The following is a 13,664-nucleotide window of genomic DNA, read 5'->3' on the forward strand; positions in this document are numbered from 1 at the left end:
CTGAGCCATAGTTTTTCGCTTTTTACTGTCTTGGCATGACTTTAGCTTGTAAGGGTGTCATGTTTCAAAGCACTGCACGACGTACGACAAACACTTGGCCTTGTGAAGCACAAATTGGATGCACGAGGCTCACTTCAGTGATGAGGACAGCTGTCTAGTGTCGTGCGGCGGCATTTGGTCACGTGGAATTATTGGATGTATTTGCTACCTCCTCGCTCTCCCTCGAGAACCGGTGTACCTATTACCAGAACACAAAGTGTAATGGAAAGCGCTGAATCCCCGCGCTCCTGATATTGTACTCCTAACCAACATGATTACATGAGGCAATCCACATAGCAGCAGACAGACGCAACAAATAGCTTCGGGACGTATTGCGGGACACACAACCGGCAGTTGAATCTTTCAGCAACAATGCCAACCGACACCTGAGAATAGCGAGTAGAGAGATAAGACTGACGCAAAAAGGACCACTGGGCCAATTCGCACGCTTGAGAACGAAAGCGGCGACAAGACGTCACGCCCCTTCTTAGCTTCGTGATTACCACTCGTTGTATGAGCCTTCTATTGACTTCAAGATGCTGTGAGAAAGGAAAACACGCATGACAAAATGGTTACATACTTCAGCTTGAGCATATTGGTCGTTGTTATGTACGCATACACCATGGCGTCGACGTCCGTACCCGCATCCAAATTGAGCCGGACATATGGTGTTGTGTCCAGAGGTGCTGCTGCACATGTTTTCACCTGCATCCTCGCGCTGGCAGTTCGTACCACGGACTGGTCAATATGCGTAGTATGTAGTAAGGCACGTGGTCAACAAATAATTTCCGACTGTTCACTGAAGTCTTGGCTGCAGCCGTACTTCAGAACATATAGCCGCTTAGACACTTCTGTGTAACAAAGTGGGCAATCCGAAAATGTTCTTTTGGCCACAGCTTGAACTTAAACATAGGCTGAGGTCCTCCTCAGCCTCCTATTGCGCCTCCAGCTCTTCTGACATGTTACGGGATGCAATACTGAAATCAACCGAGGTAGAGCCTTCCAAGGAAAAGGCGACACATGAAATCAAAAGGAGCAGAATCTTTTAAAAAGAACAATCGACCACACGGCGGGTCACATGTGGTAAGGTCAGCGACGTGAAAGAACGCATGGTGAGCATGTGCGAGGTAGACTGCACCACTTCCAACGGCTCAGCATTCCGCCAACAACGACGGGGAGCATGAGCGTTAGTGCAAAACAGCAGAAAACATCACGAACAGAGTGCCGGGTGTGTTCGCACGCCGTCCATGGTCATTTTATTTGGGCAACCGCGACGAGGTGCGTCAGTTTGGAGTCGGTGTGCTTTGAGCCTGCGGCCGTCACACGCATCACGCCTGCGCCGCCGAGCGCGCCGGCTGCACTGACCTCCCCCGACCCCTCGTGTCGCTGGGACCGGTCCCCCCCCCCCCACCCCTACCCCCACCCCTTTGGTCTGGACCTCGAGCCTTCAGACGCCACCCACCTGATCGACAGGTTCTCCAGCAGGCCCTCGTGCTTCTCCAGCTGCGCCTTCAGCGCCTCGTACGTGATGGTGCCGTGGCCCTGCACGTCCGCGTCCTCGAACAGCGCGGACGTCAGGTCCTCGATCTGCTCGTCGCTGAACTTCATGCCGTTCTCCTCCATGCAAGCATGCATCACGTGCTGCAGCTCGCGGTGCTGGATCAGGCCATCGCCTGTTGAGGACACCTCGCGGAGTCATGTGTGGAGCGAGGGTAAGCGGGCGGGTCACATGGAGGAGGGAGGGGACATGGGCGGGTCATCGGATGAGGGAGGGGTAAATGGGATGAGTGGGGAGGAAGGGGAAGTGATACGACCACAAGTGCAGAGGAATGTGAACCTGGTGTGAGCGCAGCGGACGCACGGTCCTAAATCAGCAGCCGTCAAACTAAAGGCGCACGCAACAAAAGAGATCAGCTGTTGACTTCCCAAGATCATTACATGTCATGGTGATCTCGCAATCTTTTCTCACATTCATTACTCGTCGGTTCTCCAACCGCGGCGTCGGCACCCGTTCAGCGCCTCGATGTCCTGACAAGGCTTGCAACATCACCGCTTGTATAAGCATTATGAGGTCAGAGTTTGCTTGCTGATTTGTTAACCTTTAATGTATCACTAGTGCTGGTCAGGCGATGGTACATGGCAAATGTAGACAAAACCAATGGTTTCTCTATAACGTCCTCTATCCAGTACCTCTTAGCATACTGAAGGCTGAGCACAAGGGCTCTGAACTCCTAATATTGAAGAACAGAAGATGATAGCTTTTCTTGCTAAAATAATTACACTTTATCAAAGCTACCTTAATAACTGTACACTCAAACACGCCCATACACATATCGGCAACGACGGACACGTAAATTGTCCAATAGCCACAGGCGATCCAGTACTTCCTCGACAGTGTCACCTACCGTCCAGGTCGTACACCTTGAAGAGGAAGCGGATCTTGTCGTCGTGCGACTGGCCGGCGAACTGGTGCATGGCGTCGATGAACTCCTGCAGCGACACCGTGCCGCTGCCGTCCCGGTCGAAGATCTGGAACACCCGCTCCGCGAAGAACGGCTGCAACAGACGGCCAGCGGTCAGTGGCCGCGCCGGGGCTCACCCGGCGGTCGGTGGCTGTACCCTCTCGCTGTGACACGTCGCAAGACTGCGGAGCGTGGCAGGATGTCGGAGGGAGGCGCCGACTCCCGCACCGCCAGGACGCGCTCTCTCGCTGTCGGGCCCTGACACGTCACAGGAGGACCGCGAAGCGCGACAGGATGTCGGGGGGGGGGGGGGGGGGGGGAGGGCGCCGACTTCCGGCACCACCGGGACACCGCCGGGATACCGTCTCTCGCTGCCGGGCTCTGACACGTCTTGGGACTGCGGAGCGTGGCAGGGTGTCGGGGAAGGCGCCGACTCCCGCACCGCCAGGACACTCGGCGGCGTGGCGGACTGATGGCAGTCGGTGTGCGACACACTGGGAGCCGCGGTCGCCGAGGGGCCGTGCAACAAGAACAGCGGTCATCCCAACATGCTTTGTGGATTAACGACTTACACCGCTTGGGGAAGACTAGATTATTTGACGTTTTGGTTTACGAATTTGCCCCCGTAAAGATTTACATGCATATCCCAATTTCAATCCAGTGTGAAATCAAGTGACAACTCTGGGCATCATCGCAACTAGGGTGAAGAGGATTAAAATCATAAGTTGAAAAAATGCTTCCGGAAAAATTGTAATGTGCCTTTAAAAAAAAAGGAGCGTGGATGGTGGTGAACGGACACGAAGATGTGAAGAGCACCACGATGGCGTCTTACACAATAATCTGTCTTCGACCACACCAGCTGCAACATTCTACACGTCTTTGGAATTTCAACACTTCGCAGCAAGCTGAGATACTCACGTTCTTTGTTTGGATGATCTTCTGGAAGTCCTCGAGATGGAGCTCTTCTGAACTCCCCAGCTGGCCCCTGAACAAGCCCTCCAGCCATGCAAGGTTCTCTTTGGGTGAAGCCAGTCCGCGGCCTGAATATGGAACAACACGTCACGGCTGCGACTAACCTCCTCGACCAGCCACGTGTCAGGTGCGCGAGAGAGCGTGGATCGGGCGTCCTCGACCAGCCACGTGTCAAGTGCGCGGGAGAGCGGGGGTCGGTCGTCCTCGACCAGCCACGTGGTCAGGTGCGCGAGAGAGCGTAGATCGGGCGTCCTCGACCAGCCACGTGTCAGGTGCGCGAGAGAGCGTGGATCGGGCGTCCTCGACCAGCCATGTGTCAGGTGGGCGAGAGAGCGGGGGTCATGCGTCCTCGACCAGCCACATGTCAGGTGCGCGAGAGAGCGTGGATCGGACGTCCTCGACCAGCCACGTGTCAGGTGCGCGAGAGAGCGTGGGGTCGGGGCGTCCTCGATCAGCCACGTGTCAGGTGCGCGAGAGGGCGGGGGTCAGGCGTCCTTGACCAGCCACGTGTCAGGTGCGCTAGAGGGCGGGGGGTCGGTCATCCTCGACCAGCCACGTGTCAGGTGCGCGAGAAGGCGTGGATCGGACGTTCTCGACCACCACGTGTCACGTGCGCGAGAGGGCGGGGGGTCGGTCGTCCTCGACCAGCTACGTGTCCAGGTGCTCGAGAGAGCGGGATCGGACGTCCTCGACCAGCCACATGTCAGGTGCGCGAGAGGGCGGGGGTCAGGCGTCCTTGACCAGCCACGTGTCAGGTGCGTGATAGAGCGTGGGTCGGTCGTCCTCGACCAGTCCACGTGTCAGGTGGCGCGAGAGGACGGGGGTCGTTCGGTCCTCGACAGCCACTTGGTCAGTGCGAGTAGAGAGCGGCGGTCGGGGCGTCCTTGACCAGCCACGTAGTCAGGTGCGCGAGAAGGGCGGGGGGGTCTGTCGTTCCTCGACCAGCCAACGTGTCAGGTGCGAGAGAGAGCGGTCGGTCGGGCGTTCCTTGACCAGCCACGTGTCATGGTACGCGAAGAGGGCGGGGGGCAGGCGGTCCTTGAACCAGCCACGTGTCAGGTGCGAGAGAGAGCGTCGGTCGGGGCCGTCCTTGACCAGCCACGTGGTCAGGTGCGCGAGAGGGCGTGGTCGGTCGTCCTCGACCAGCCACGTGTCAGGTGCGCGAGAGGACGGGGGTCGGTCGTCCTCGACCAGCCACGTGTCAGGTGCGAGAGAGAGCGTCGGTCGGGCGTCCTTGACCAGCCACGTGTCAGGTGCGCGAGAGGGCGGGGGTCGGTCGTCCTCGACCAGCCACGTGTCAGGTGCGAGAGAGAACGTCGGTCGGGCGTCCTTGACCAGCCACGTGTCAGGTGCGAGAGAGAGCGTCGGTCGGGCAGAATCGCCGGGTCTGCTTATCATCAGATGTTACGCATCAAGCGTTACTTCTAGCGCTGACCATACACTGCTGCGCTAGATGGGTCGACCCAGCGGTCTACCGTCGTATGTTTTATCACAAGCAGGGAGCCAGCCAACTTGGAGTAAGACATCACGTGGGACGAGCTGGCATTCACATTGGCAGGCAATGGGCCAGCCGAACAATCGTCTTAGAGCCAAGTACCTTGAATGCTTGGCGCACTCTTCCGATGTGACGTATTTACATTTTGCCCGGAGTTTTCTGCCTACGATGCAATACTCCACAAGATTCTAGAATTAGCATGTGTCCTGCGGGCCAGGGGCCATACTGGTACCGGTACGGGTTCCGGAGGGCCGGTAGCCCTACCTTGATTGAGGCAGCGTTCTGGCCCATAGCGTCCCGGACGGGAGACACTGTACAGGGTACAAGCATGCATGGTTCCGAAACCGCTGTGTTAAAAAAACCCTGTTCTAAAAATTTCCTTTGGAAATTTTAAGACCGGTTAAGACGGACGTCTTTTATTTCAAACCTGGCAAAAGTTACTGGTACATTAACGAAGGTCTGAACAAGGCGAGCGTCGCCTACATTGGCACTGTTTTGGTGGTCGAGCCTCACAACTGCTCTGTGTTGGGTTTCGAGCCTGGTTCCCGGCGAGCAGTTTCATGCCAGCCCTACTCAACTGGGCGGAGTGCCGCACCCCCTCCATCTTTCCTCTCCTCTCGGTCTTCATGGCCTGCGCGTTTTGAAACGGCGGCCTTGCATTTCCTGAGGGCCATGCCTCCGTTTGAAATGGTAGTATGTATCTTTGCCGCGGTGGCCTACCCCTTCATGCGGTCTGTGCGCCTGCACGGTGATCTATGTGACCGTCAGGGCGGCGGCTGTGCGTAGCTGACACGGTGAGCCATGTGACCGTTGTCGTCGACACGGTGTGAGCCATGTGGCCGTCAGGGCGGTCTGTGCGCCTGACACGGTGATCTATGTGGTACCGTGCGTCGGACACGGTGATCCGCGCATCTGACAGCCCGGTCTTTAAGCTTGACGCTCCGGCCTGTTGGCTGTCGGGCGGCCCGTTGGTCGTCGGCTCTCGCTGACCTGCCGAGCGAGACCGCGCGTGGGAGCGGCCCAGGGCGCTCTCTCAGCGACGTCACCGCGCCCGTCACACGGCTGACCACTGACCGGCCGGCCGACCGGCCGCCGACGGGTTCCGGCCAGCCGCCGACGGGCGCCGACCGACCGCGGACGGGTGCCGAACCGGCCGCCGGCGGGTGCCGACCGGCCGCCGACGGGTGCCGGTGGTGCCGAACACGCCACGCGTCAGTTTACGCTAGCGGCACTCAATTGGCTTCCATATATTAGGTGAGACAACAGCCGCCCATCAAGAATGATAAAAAATGGGAACCGACCACGGCATTCTGCTTTAGCCATATGTAAAGCGGATGTCTGCAGCACCGTGCCTCCCGAAGCATTTATCACCAGTAGCGTAACGCCATGCACTTGCATTTATCATCTGCAGCACAACACAGTGCACTTGGCATGGTCAATATTGCCCCCAGGCATGCAGCATTGCAAGTGTGCCACGCTTTCGTCTCACTTCGTGACGTATTGACTTACAATAACTCTCCTGCACCGCCAGTAAATTTATAGCCCAGATTCTGACGGTGTGAAGGGCCCAGAGCTGGCCACCATTGCGGTCATTTGCTGGCCACAAACCAGCGACCGAGCCTGCTTCCAGGGCAGCTCTGAGAGCGCTGGTCCAGTGGGGTTCGGCCCCGACATCGATTTGATCGAGTCCTCTCGACACAGGTGAACTGTCGTACCGCACGATGGCCTGTTGTGACGCATGTGGTCTGTCGTTCAACCCGGTGGCCTGTCGTACCGCCAGGTGGCTATCGCACCACATGGTGGCCTGCTGTACCGCACGGTGGCCTTTCGTACCGCACTGCTGCCTCTAATTCCGCACGGCTGCCTCTAGCACCGCACGGCTGCCTGTCGCACCGCACGGCAGGCTGCCGTACCGCCCGGCGGCCCTGTCGTACCGCACTGTAGCCTGTTCCATCGCGCGTGCATCACGCGGTCGGCATTCGTTCCACACTGTTACCTACCTGTTTCACCGCACGCTCTCCGGCACGGCACGCGAGAGCGACCGCTGCCGTGACCTCCCGGTCCCGACCCACTGCCGAGCTAGGTCAGTCCCAAGGTCGGGCAGGACAGCTCGGACATGGTCGCCAGATCATTGTCAGGCCATTAGCATGGCTTGTTCATGGTCATGGTCATGGTTATGTCGATGACATGGTCTATTGGACTTCCTACCAGTCTTGGTATGGTCCAGTGTCACACGATTGGTCGGGTGTCAATCATTACACGATCCGAGACTAGTGTCTGGAGTCATAAGGGTCCAAAACTGAGCTTTCCTCCATTGGCTATTGACGCGGCGACGCCGATCAAAAGACCAAGCGATAGGCACACCTCTTGGCACAAACCAGTGATGAACTTTCCATAAGCTGTGAGCCGAACAGCGAGGTTCGTAAATGTTTTAGCAAAGGTCAAAGTGCAAAAGTCAATTATAAACCCAAGAGAGAGAACAAGGTAAAATCGAGGGAGAAAGAGAGATAGAAATAGAGAGAGAGAGAGAGAGAGAAGAGAGAGGAGAGAGAGAGAGAGAGAGAGAGAAGAGAGAGAGAGAGAGAGAGAGAGAGAGAGAGAAGATAGAGAGAGAGAGAGAGAGAGAGAGAGAGAGAGAGAGAGAGAGATAGAGAGAGAGGAGAGAGAGAGAGAGAGAGAGAGAGAGAGAGAGAGAGAGAGAGAGAGAGAGAGAGAGAGAGAGAGAGAGATAGAGAAGAGAGAGAGAGAGAGAAGAGGAGAGAGAGAGAGAGAGAGAGAGAGAGAGAGAAGAGAGGAGAGAAGAGAGAAGAGAAGAGAAGAGAGAGAGAGAGAGAGAGAAGAGAGAGAGAGAGAGAGAGAGAGAGAGAAGAGAGAAGAGATAGAGAGAGAGAGAGAGATGAGAGAGAGAGAGAGAGAGTCAAAATATACAGAGAGGCTGACCACAGACTGATATTTTGCTCTTCTCCAGTGCAAAACCATCATGCATTGACGCATGCATTCATTAATTCGGTTGCTCCTTCCAGTTCAGCACTTTTCGCCAACAGCTAGCAACGCAGCTAAGCTTTTTTATGTTGCAATCTATTGGATTGCAAGGTGAGACAGTATAGCTTGCTAATGGTTGAATCTCACTTGTTCTCACTCGCTAATGAAAAAGGCTCACTTAATGGGTGAACTGCATCTGACCTGTCCACACTTTACCAAGACTTCCTAGAGCAAACCCTGAGAACCTTAGCAAGCGCCGATTGTGGAATCTGGGGCAGCATAGCGTGAGATCAGGTTACAGACCGGCGAGGTGAGGCGAGATCACCGCAAGATCAATCACACCAGGTTTCACCACGTTTCCCAGCTAACACCCACTCTTGCATTGGCCACGAAGCCACCTCGCCAAAGCCTGCAGGACCCGAGATCGAGAGACAGGCGCTCGGTGTGAGCCACCGATGCCACCACACTTCACTCACGGCGGCGAATCAGAATTCAGAGGAGAGCTCACAGAACATCACTGTTGGCAACTTCCCAATACCGGAGCTCGGGCGGTGGTGAAACAGCATGCGCCACTGGCATGGCCGGACGGAAAGGATGCAACGTGTTAAACCACAGCTAAAAGCCGCGACATGACACTGGTATGTGTTATTTCATAAGGTGCTGTCAAGACCCATTCTAGTAATTTCGAGGCCTGACGTGATGGGAAAGCCACAGGCGTTAATGGTGATTGTTATACAACCGTTTGACACCTCCGGGTTTCAGGGAGATCAGGAAAATCCTCTGGGCGACCATCGTGGAGCAAACGTACGAGAATTGTTGTCGCTTTTGAAATACAGAATTGGAGAACAAGAAGTGATCTCGGAGAGCAGGCACGATAACAAGCTCCAGGATACAAGTCAATGGCAAAAAAGGTTTCAAGCTCAGGAAACCCATGTGCATATCGATCCATCACATGATTCTGGATGTACGTTTGAAAATTTGGAAGAGATTGCACATCTCTGCGCTGGCCAGATCTGGGCAGACCAGAAGAGCATCTTATTGAGGCACGGCAACACGCCGACGAGGGCCGGCGCGTCTCCTGGACGACTCTGGACTTGGCGCCCCGCTGCCGGCGGCTGGGCGCCGAGGTCACGTCCACTGCACACGTGACCTCGTCCAGTGACACGCCTCGGAGGTAACGGCTGCAGCGCACGCGCTCGGTCCAGCACCGGTGCGGCCCGCCAGAGCTGCGGGGTCACCGGGGCCATGTCGGCCCCCGGGCGTCATTCGGTGGGGCGGGGAGGACTGGGCTACGCCTGCGCGGTACGAAGCTCGTGAACAAAACGCCAGCCAGATGCCGACCACATACTGCAGGTTCTGAAAAGAAAAAAATGCTCCTATCCGCACATTTACGGGACCCAGAACTGCAATTTCACTCATTCGGTTCGTATCATTGACGAATTATGATAATTTAAGCATGAGATGAAGCATTCCTCATGCATATGCATAACGTTGGACCGAGAGTTGCCGTCCACTAATTACTCGCCCCACGGTAATAAGCCCATTAACGTGGCGCTTGTGGGTAGCTTTAAAATGGAGCTGTACATGATGAAATTTGAGACATTACTATATCTATGATGCCTGTTGCAAAAGTCATATGATATGAGCAACTGGGAGAAACAATCGCGTGTAACATCATCCAAGTGCGCACCGCCGTCCTGCAAGGCAAGACACCAGCAGATAAGCGGTATATCTTTGATTCAACGAGGATTAATCATAGCTTGGTACCGACAGCGCCACCAGGGAATAATGACGTATCCAACAAACCTCAACCTTTTTGCCATAATCTGACGTTCCAATTCGCGAAAATATTATAACCCAAAACGCCAGCAGTTCATAGCGTGCATTTTTGATATACCAAAAATGGTGCGTGTTACTCAGCTCCGAGGCATTTGCCACAAGCAGCCATTGCCACTTGAAACCAATATCAAACATCTCGAAGGCATTTGCTATAATATGCTTTACCGAAAGTCATTTAAGAACGATCAAGTGACCCGGGCCGCTGACTTCCAGCCCATAGCCGGCCGATTTCGCCGCACTGAAGCATGATGACGTTTGTTGCGCGACTTCAAAAGGCGCTAATGTCCAGCACATAAAGATACAGCCAGAATTTTGCCAGAATTTTTAGGCGAAAGCTTAACGTACAGTAATGCTTGGTTTGCCCCGTCCTGCCCTCTGACGTCACCAGACCTTTGGCACGGCCACCACCATCTGGCGTATGTCACCCAGTCAGGGGCACATAAAGAGCACCCAATGAGGCTCGAGCCCACCAGGCCCAGGGTAGGGAATTCTGAGGGCGGGCGCTATGACCAACTGGGCTAAGGGGACGGTCCGCACATACATTGAGTACTTAGGGAAGGTTCAGGGCTTAGCTGATTAGAATAGGTTAGAACGGGCTACCATGCTGTTTAATAGTCCAAGGACTTTGGGACTAAGCCGGCAAACAGCCTGGTCCCGTTCGTTTCACTGGAGATTCCATGATGCAATATTGTGGAACATAGCTGACACCCATGCACCCTAATAAATATGTCAAGTAATGATGACCATGACGCCAGTCTGCTTACACAGGAGAAACGCCACGATAGCCAGTATTTGAACTGTAGTTTGGTAGCTTTAGCCGACGAACTTTGGAAAAAGGGTATCATATTTCAAGTCAGACACGCTTGTCTAGCAGCGTGATCAAAATTTCCAGTTCAATATTATAGCTGGAAATATCATTTCAATGAAAACCAACCAAGTCCGTTTTTTTGAGTCGCGCCTAGATCACATTTGAGCTCGACGGGCCAGACACACGACCAGTTTCTATGGGAGCCGATATTGACGTCAGTTTGAATTCATTGCCTACTGCGGCTCCGCACAATTACAGTGATTAATTCTGGTGGGGCCTGGCCAAACAAAACGCAAGGAAAAGACGCTGGCTTAAAAATAAGCCGACATCAATGCACTTGCCTTCGTTTCACCCACACACAACAAAAAATCAATGTATTTAGAAGAGCGTCATTCAGGTAAGCCTTATCTCAAACACGATACCTGCTCCCTGGCTCACAGGTCAATGAGTATTCTATTGCATGCGGCATGCTGCAAGTTGTTCAGTTTATGCCATGAAGCTTTTTTCGTAGGCATGTTAAGTTTTGTGGTGAGCTCTGCAACGCTGGAAACCACGTGTTACCGCAAGGATGCAGCCAATAGGGACATCTCTCAGTCCCTTGCCCCTTTTTTCTCGTTTTTTTTCTCACAAAAGATTGCTCCCGCCAGAAGGTTCATACTCAGCGTGACGTGTGCTTTCCAAACTCCTCTCCCCCAGCGGTTAAGAAAATCCTGACCGCGCCCCTGTCTAAAGAAGCGTTTTACGAAATCCCAGGAATATCCACTGTCGCCATGACGTTCGCATATGGCAAACAACAAACTACATCCAACATCACTCAATTAAGACTAGCTGATATTACAGCCTTCGTTTAGGACCTTTTGATCACATCTTGAGAGAAAATTTAAATACTGAATGAGTTTATAAGATAGGCCAGGAAATTTTGACCGGGGTTTGCAAGATTGATATCGAATTTACGATGAGGTTTTCCAATTGGAAACAGCGTCAGTTAGCTATTTGCAGCAAACGCTTTAGACTTTGGATAAAAGAACTCAGCAGCGAAAGAAGACTGCGACCAAAATCGTGGGGCGCGGACTGTGGGCTCCGACCATTCTTCAGCTTCCACGGAACCGGCGCCCTCGATGCTCGGCGGCCACTGCTGCCCCTGCACCGCGCATATTGCACCCGCTCTGATGAGCGTCCCCGTTGGGGGAGCCAAACACTCCACATCCCACGTCAACCGTGCTGGGTCATGACCCACGACACTGCAGGCTTTCGTGGCACGGCCGGTTCTCCACGCACCTGGACCGGGCAGCGGCTGCTGCACGTACCTGGAGCCCTCCTCGGGCTGCACGGGCGACCAGCGTCCGTCACCGCCATGTGACCTCACTCGGTAGCTGGTGACACGCACGCAGGGCCGGCCGGTGGACATCTACATGACCACCGGCGGCGGCCGGCGCTGGCGCGGCCGGCGCGGCAGACCGTCGCCGCCGCCGCCGCCGTCGCAGTCCCACAGTCGTCCGTCACCAGCACCACACCCGTGCCGGCTGCGGAGCGGGCGGCCGTAACGTCCGCGTGGACGGCACTAGACTGCGGACTCAGAGGCTCGGCAGTGCTCCCGGCGCAGCCCGGCGCGTGCCCGGCGCTTGACTGCGGAGCTGGCTTCTCACGGGCGCCGCCGTCCGGCGTCGCTTTCACTGCCGCCACCGCGGTGGGGGGACTCACGGAGTGGCCACCGGTGGCCGTGAGCTCCGCTCTGCAGGGAACTCGGCGCTGTGCGCAGGCCTGACCTGCGACCTGAGCTGACGCGCATACCCGGCGCCACTGATCTCGAAGGCGCAGCGGGCGAGGTCACGGTTCCGTCGGACGCACGGGAGCGGAGCACGTGCCGCCGCTTTTTGCTCAGCTCGTGATGCACGCGTGAACATGTCCACCAAGACAAAGAGAGGTATTTTCATGGTTTGGTGGGTTCAAACCAGTTCACTTAAAAACGTAAGAATGCGGGGTGTCCTCATAGCCAGTGTCGCTAATAGCATTCTTATGTTGTTCTCCATTCGCGACCTTAGAAATCATGGCTGCAGCGTTTTCGAGGCTCCATGATGACCTTATATGATGTGAGCAGAAACAGTAAAACACCTAGCTAGGTCATGTGTAGCGCACCCCAAGTGGCTTGCTGATCGAATCGACGTTTAATTCCTGGGAGTATTTACGACAGGGAAGCTCGCAACTGCGTTTGTTAGTTATTGGGTAAGGGTTCCCTAGGCCTGAACGGCGAGGTCTTTACAGTTGGGCGATATTTACATAAAGCAGCGCAGCATGGGTTCAGCGCGAGAACCGCACGCCTCAAATATGACAGAATGTGAGGAGTCTTGGAAACTGACACAAAAGCATGAACATGCAAATCAGCACCGTTTTATCCCGAACGATCTAGCAGTGACTTGCACAGTTACATTTGAACGACTTGAGGCTGTCATATCTTAAGACGTGTCAATAGCCTCGTGCATTTCATAACTCCTTCACAGGGCTAATACGACATTTCTATTATGTTTGCACTGATCTGCCTAATGGCCGCGTCAACGCGCGCTCACGACCATCGGTTTTCTCTCACGTTTTTTCATTCTCCAAACAGGGCCACGGCTGCGCTGATGACGGCCATCATTATGCACCATGACGCTGCAATATTTAAAACAAGCACGCGCGTATGCGAGACAAAACGGGCCGCTAAAGTGTCATGAAAAGGCCATAACGTAGCGATGTTATTGGCAACGCGGCCAACGCGGCGGGTGAAATCACTTCTGCCAGCCGCGTGACTCCGACTCGGTCGGACCACGGACCGCAGACGTGCGTCAGGAGTCAGGCAAGCGAGGCGAGTTGGCGCGCTGGTCACGGCTCGCTTGAGAACAGGCGACTCGTCACCATCGCTGACGTCACTCCTGGCGCGGATGGTAAACACGGCCGCCTGAAGTGATAATGGGTTGGCCTTCACCCAGTCCGAATGACAATGGGCTGGCCGTCGCCCAGTCCGAATGACAATGGGCTGGCTGTCACCCAGTCCGAATGACAATGGGCTGGCCGTCACCCAGTCCGAATG

The 13,664-nt window shown here is 55.1% G+C and overlaps 1 protein-coding gene and 1 pseudogene across 1 annotated transcript in view; one reads left to right on the forward strand and one right to left on the reverse strand.

The window, feature by feature from the left end:
- Positions 1-12,005, reverse strand: part of LOC119098951 (NADPH oxidase 5-like) — a 28,266-nt gene extending 16,261 nt beyond the window's left edge. The window contains 5 exon segments of the mRNA XM_037222005.1: positions 1,502-1,712; positions 2,445-2,595; positions 3,420-3,524; positions 3,526-3,541; positions 11,905-12,005. Coding sequence (XP_037077900.1) covers positions 1,502-1,712; positions 2,445-2,595; positions 3,420-3,524; positions 3,526-3,541; positions 11,905-12,005 — 584 coding nt within the window.
- A 494-nt stretch (positions 12,006-12,499) lies between these two features.
- The window catches only part of LOC119098952 (NADPH oxidase 5-like), a 33,249-nt pseudogene continuing 32,084 nt past the window's right edge, over positions 12,500-13,664 (forward strand).

This window comes from Pollicipes pollicipes, unplaced genomic scaffold, assembly GCF_011947565.3.
Source record: "Pollicipes pollicipes isolate AB1234 unplaced genomic scaffold, Ppol_2.1 Scaffold_4740;HRSCAF=5597_pilon_pilon_pilon, whole genome shotgun sequence".
Lineage (NCBI taxonomy): Eukaryota > Metazoa > Arthropoda > Thecostraca > Pollicipedomorpha > Pollicipedidae > Pollicipes > Pollicipes pollicipes.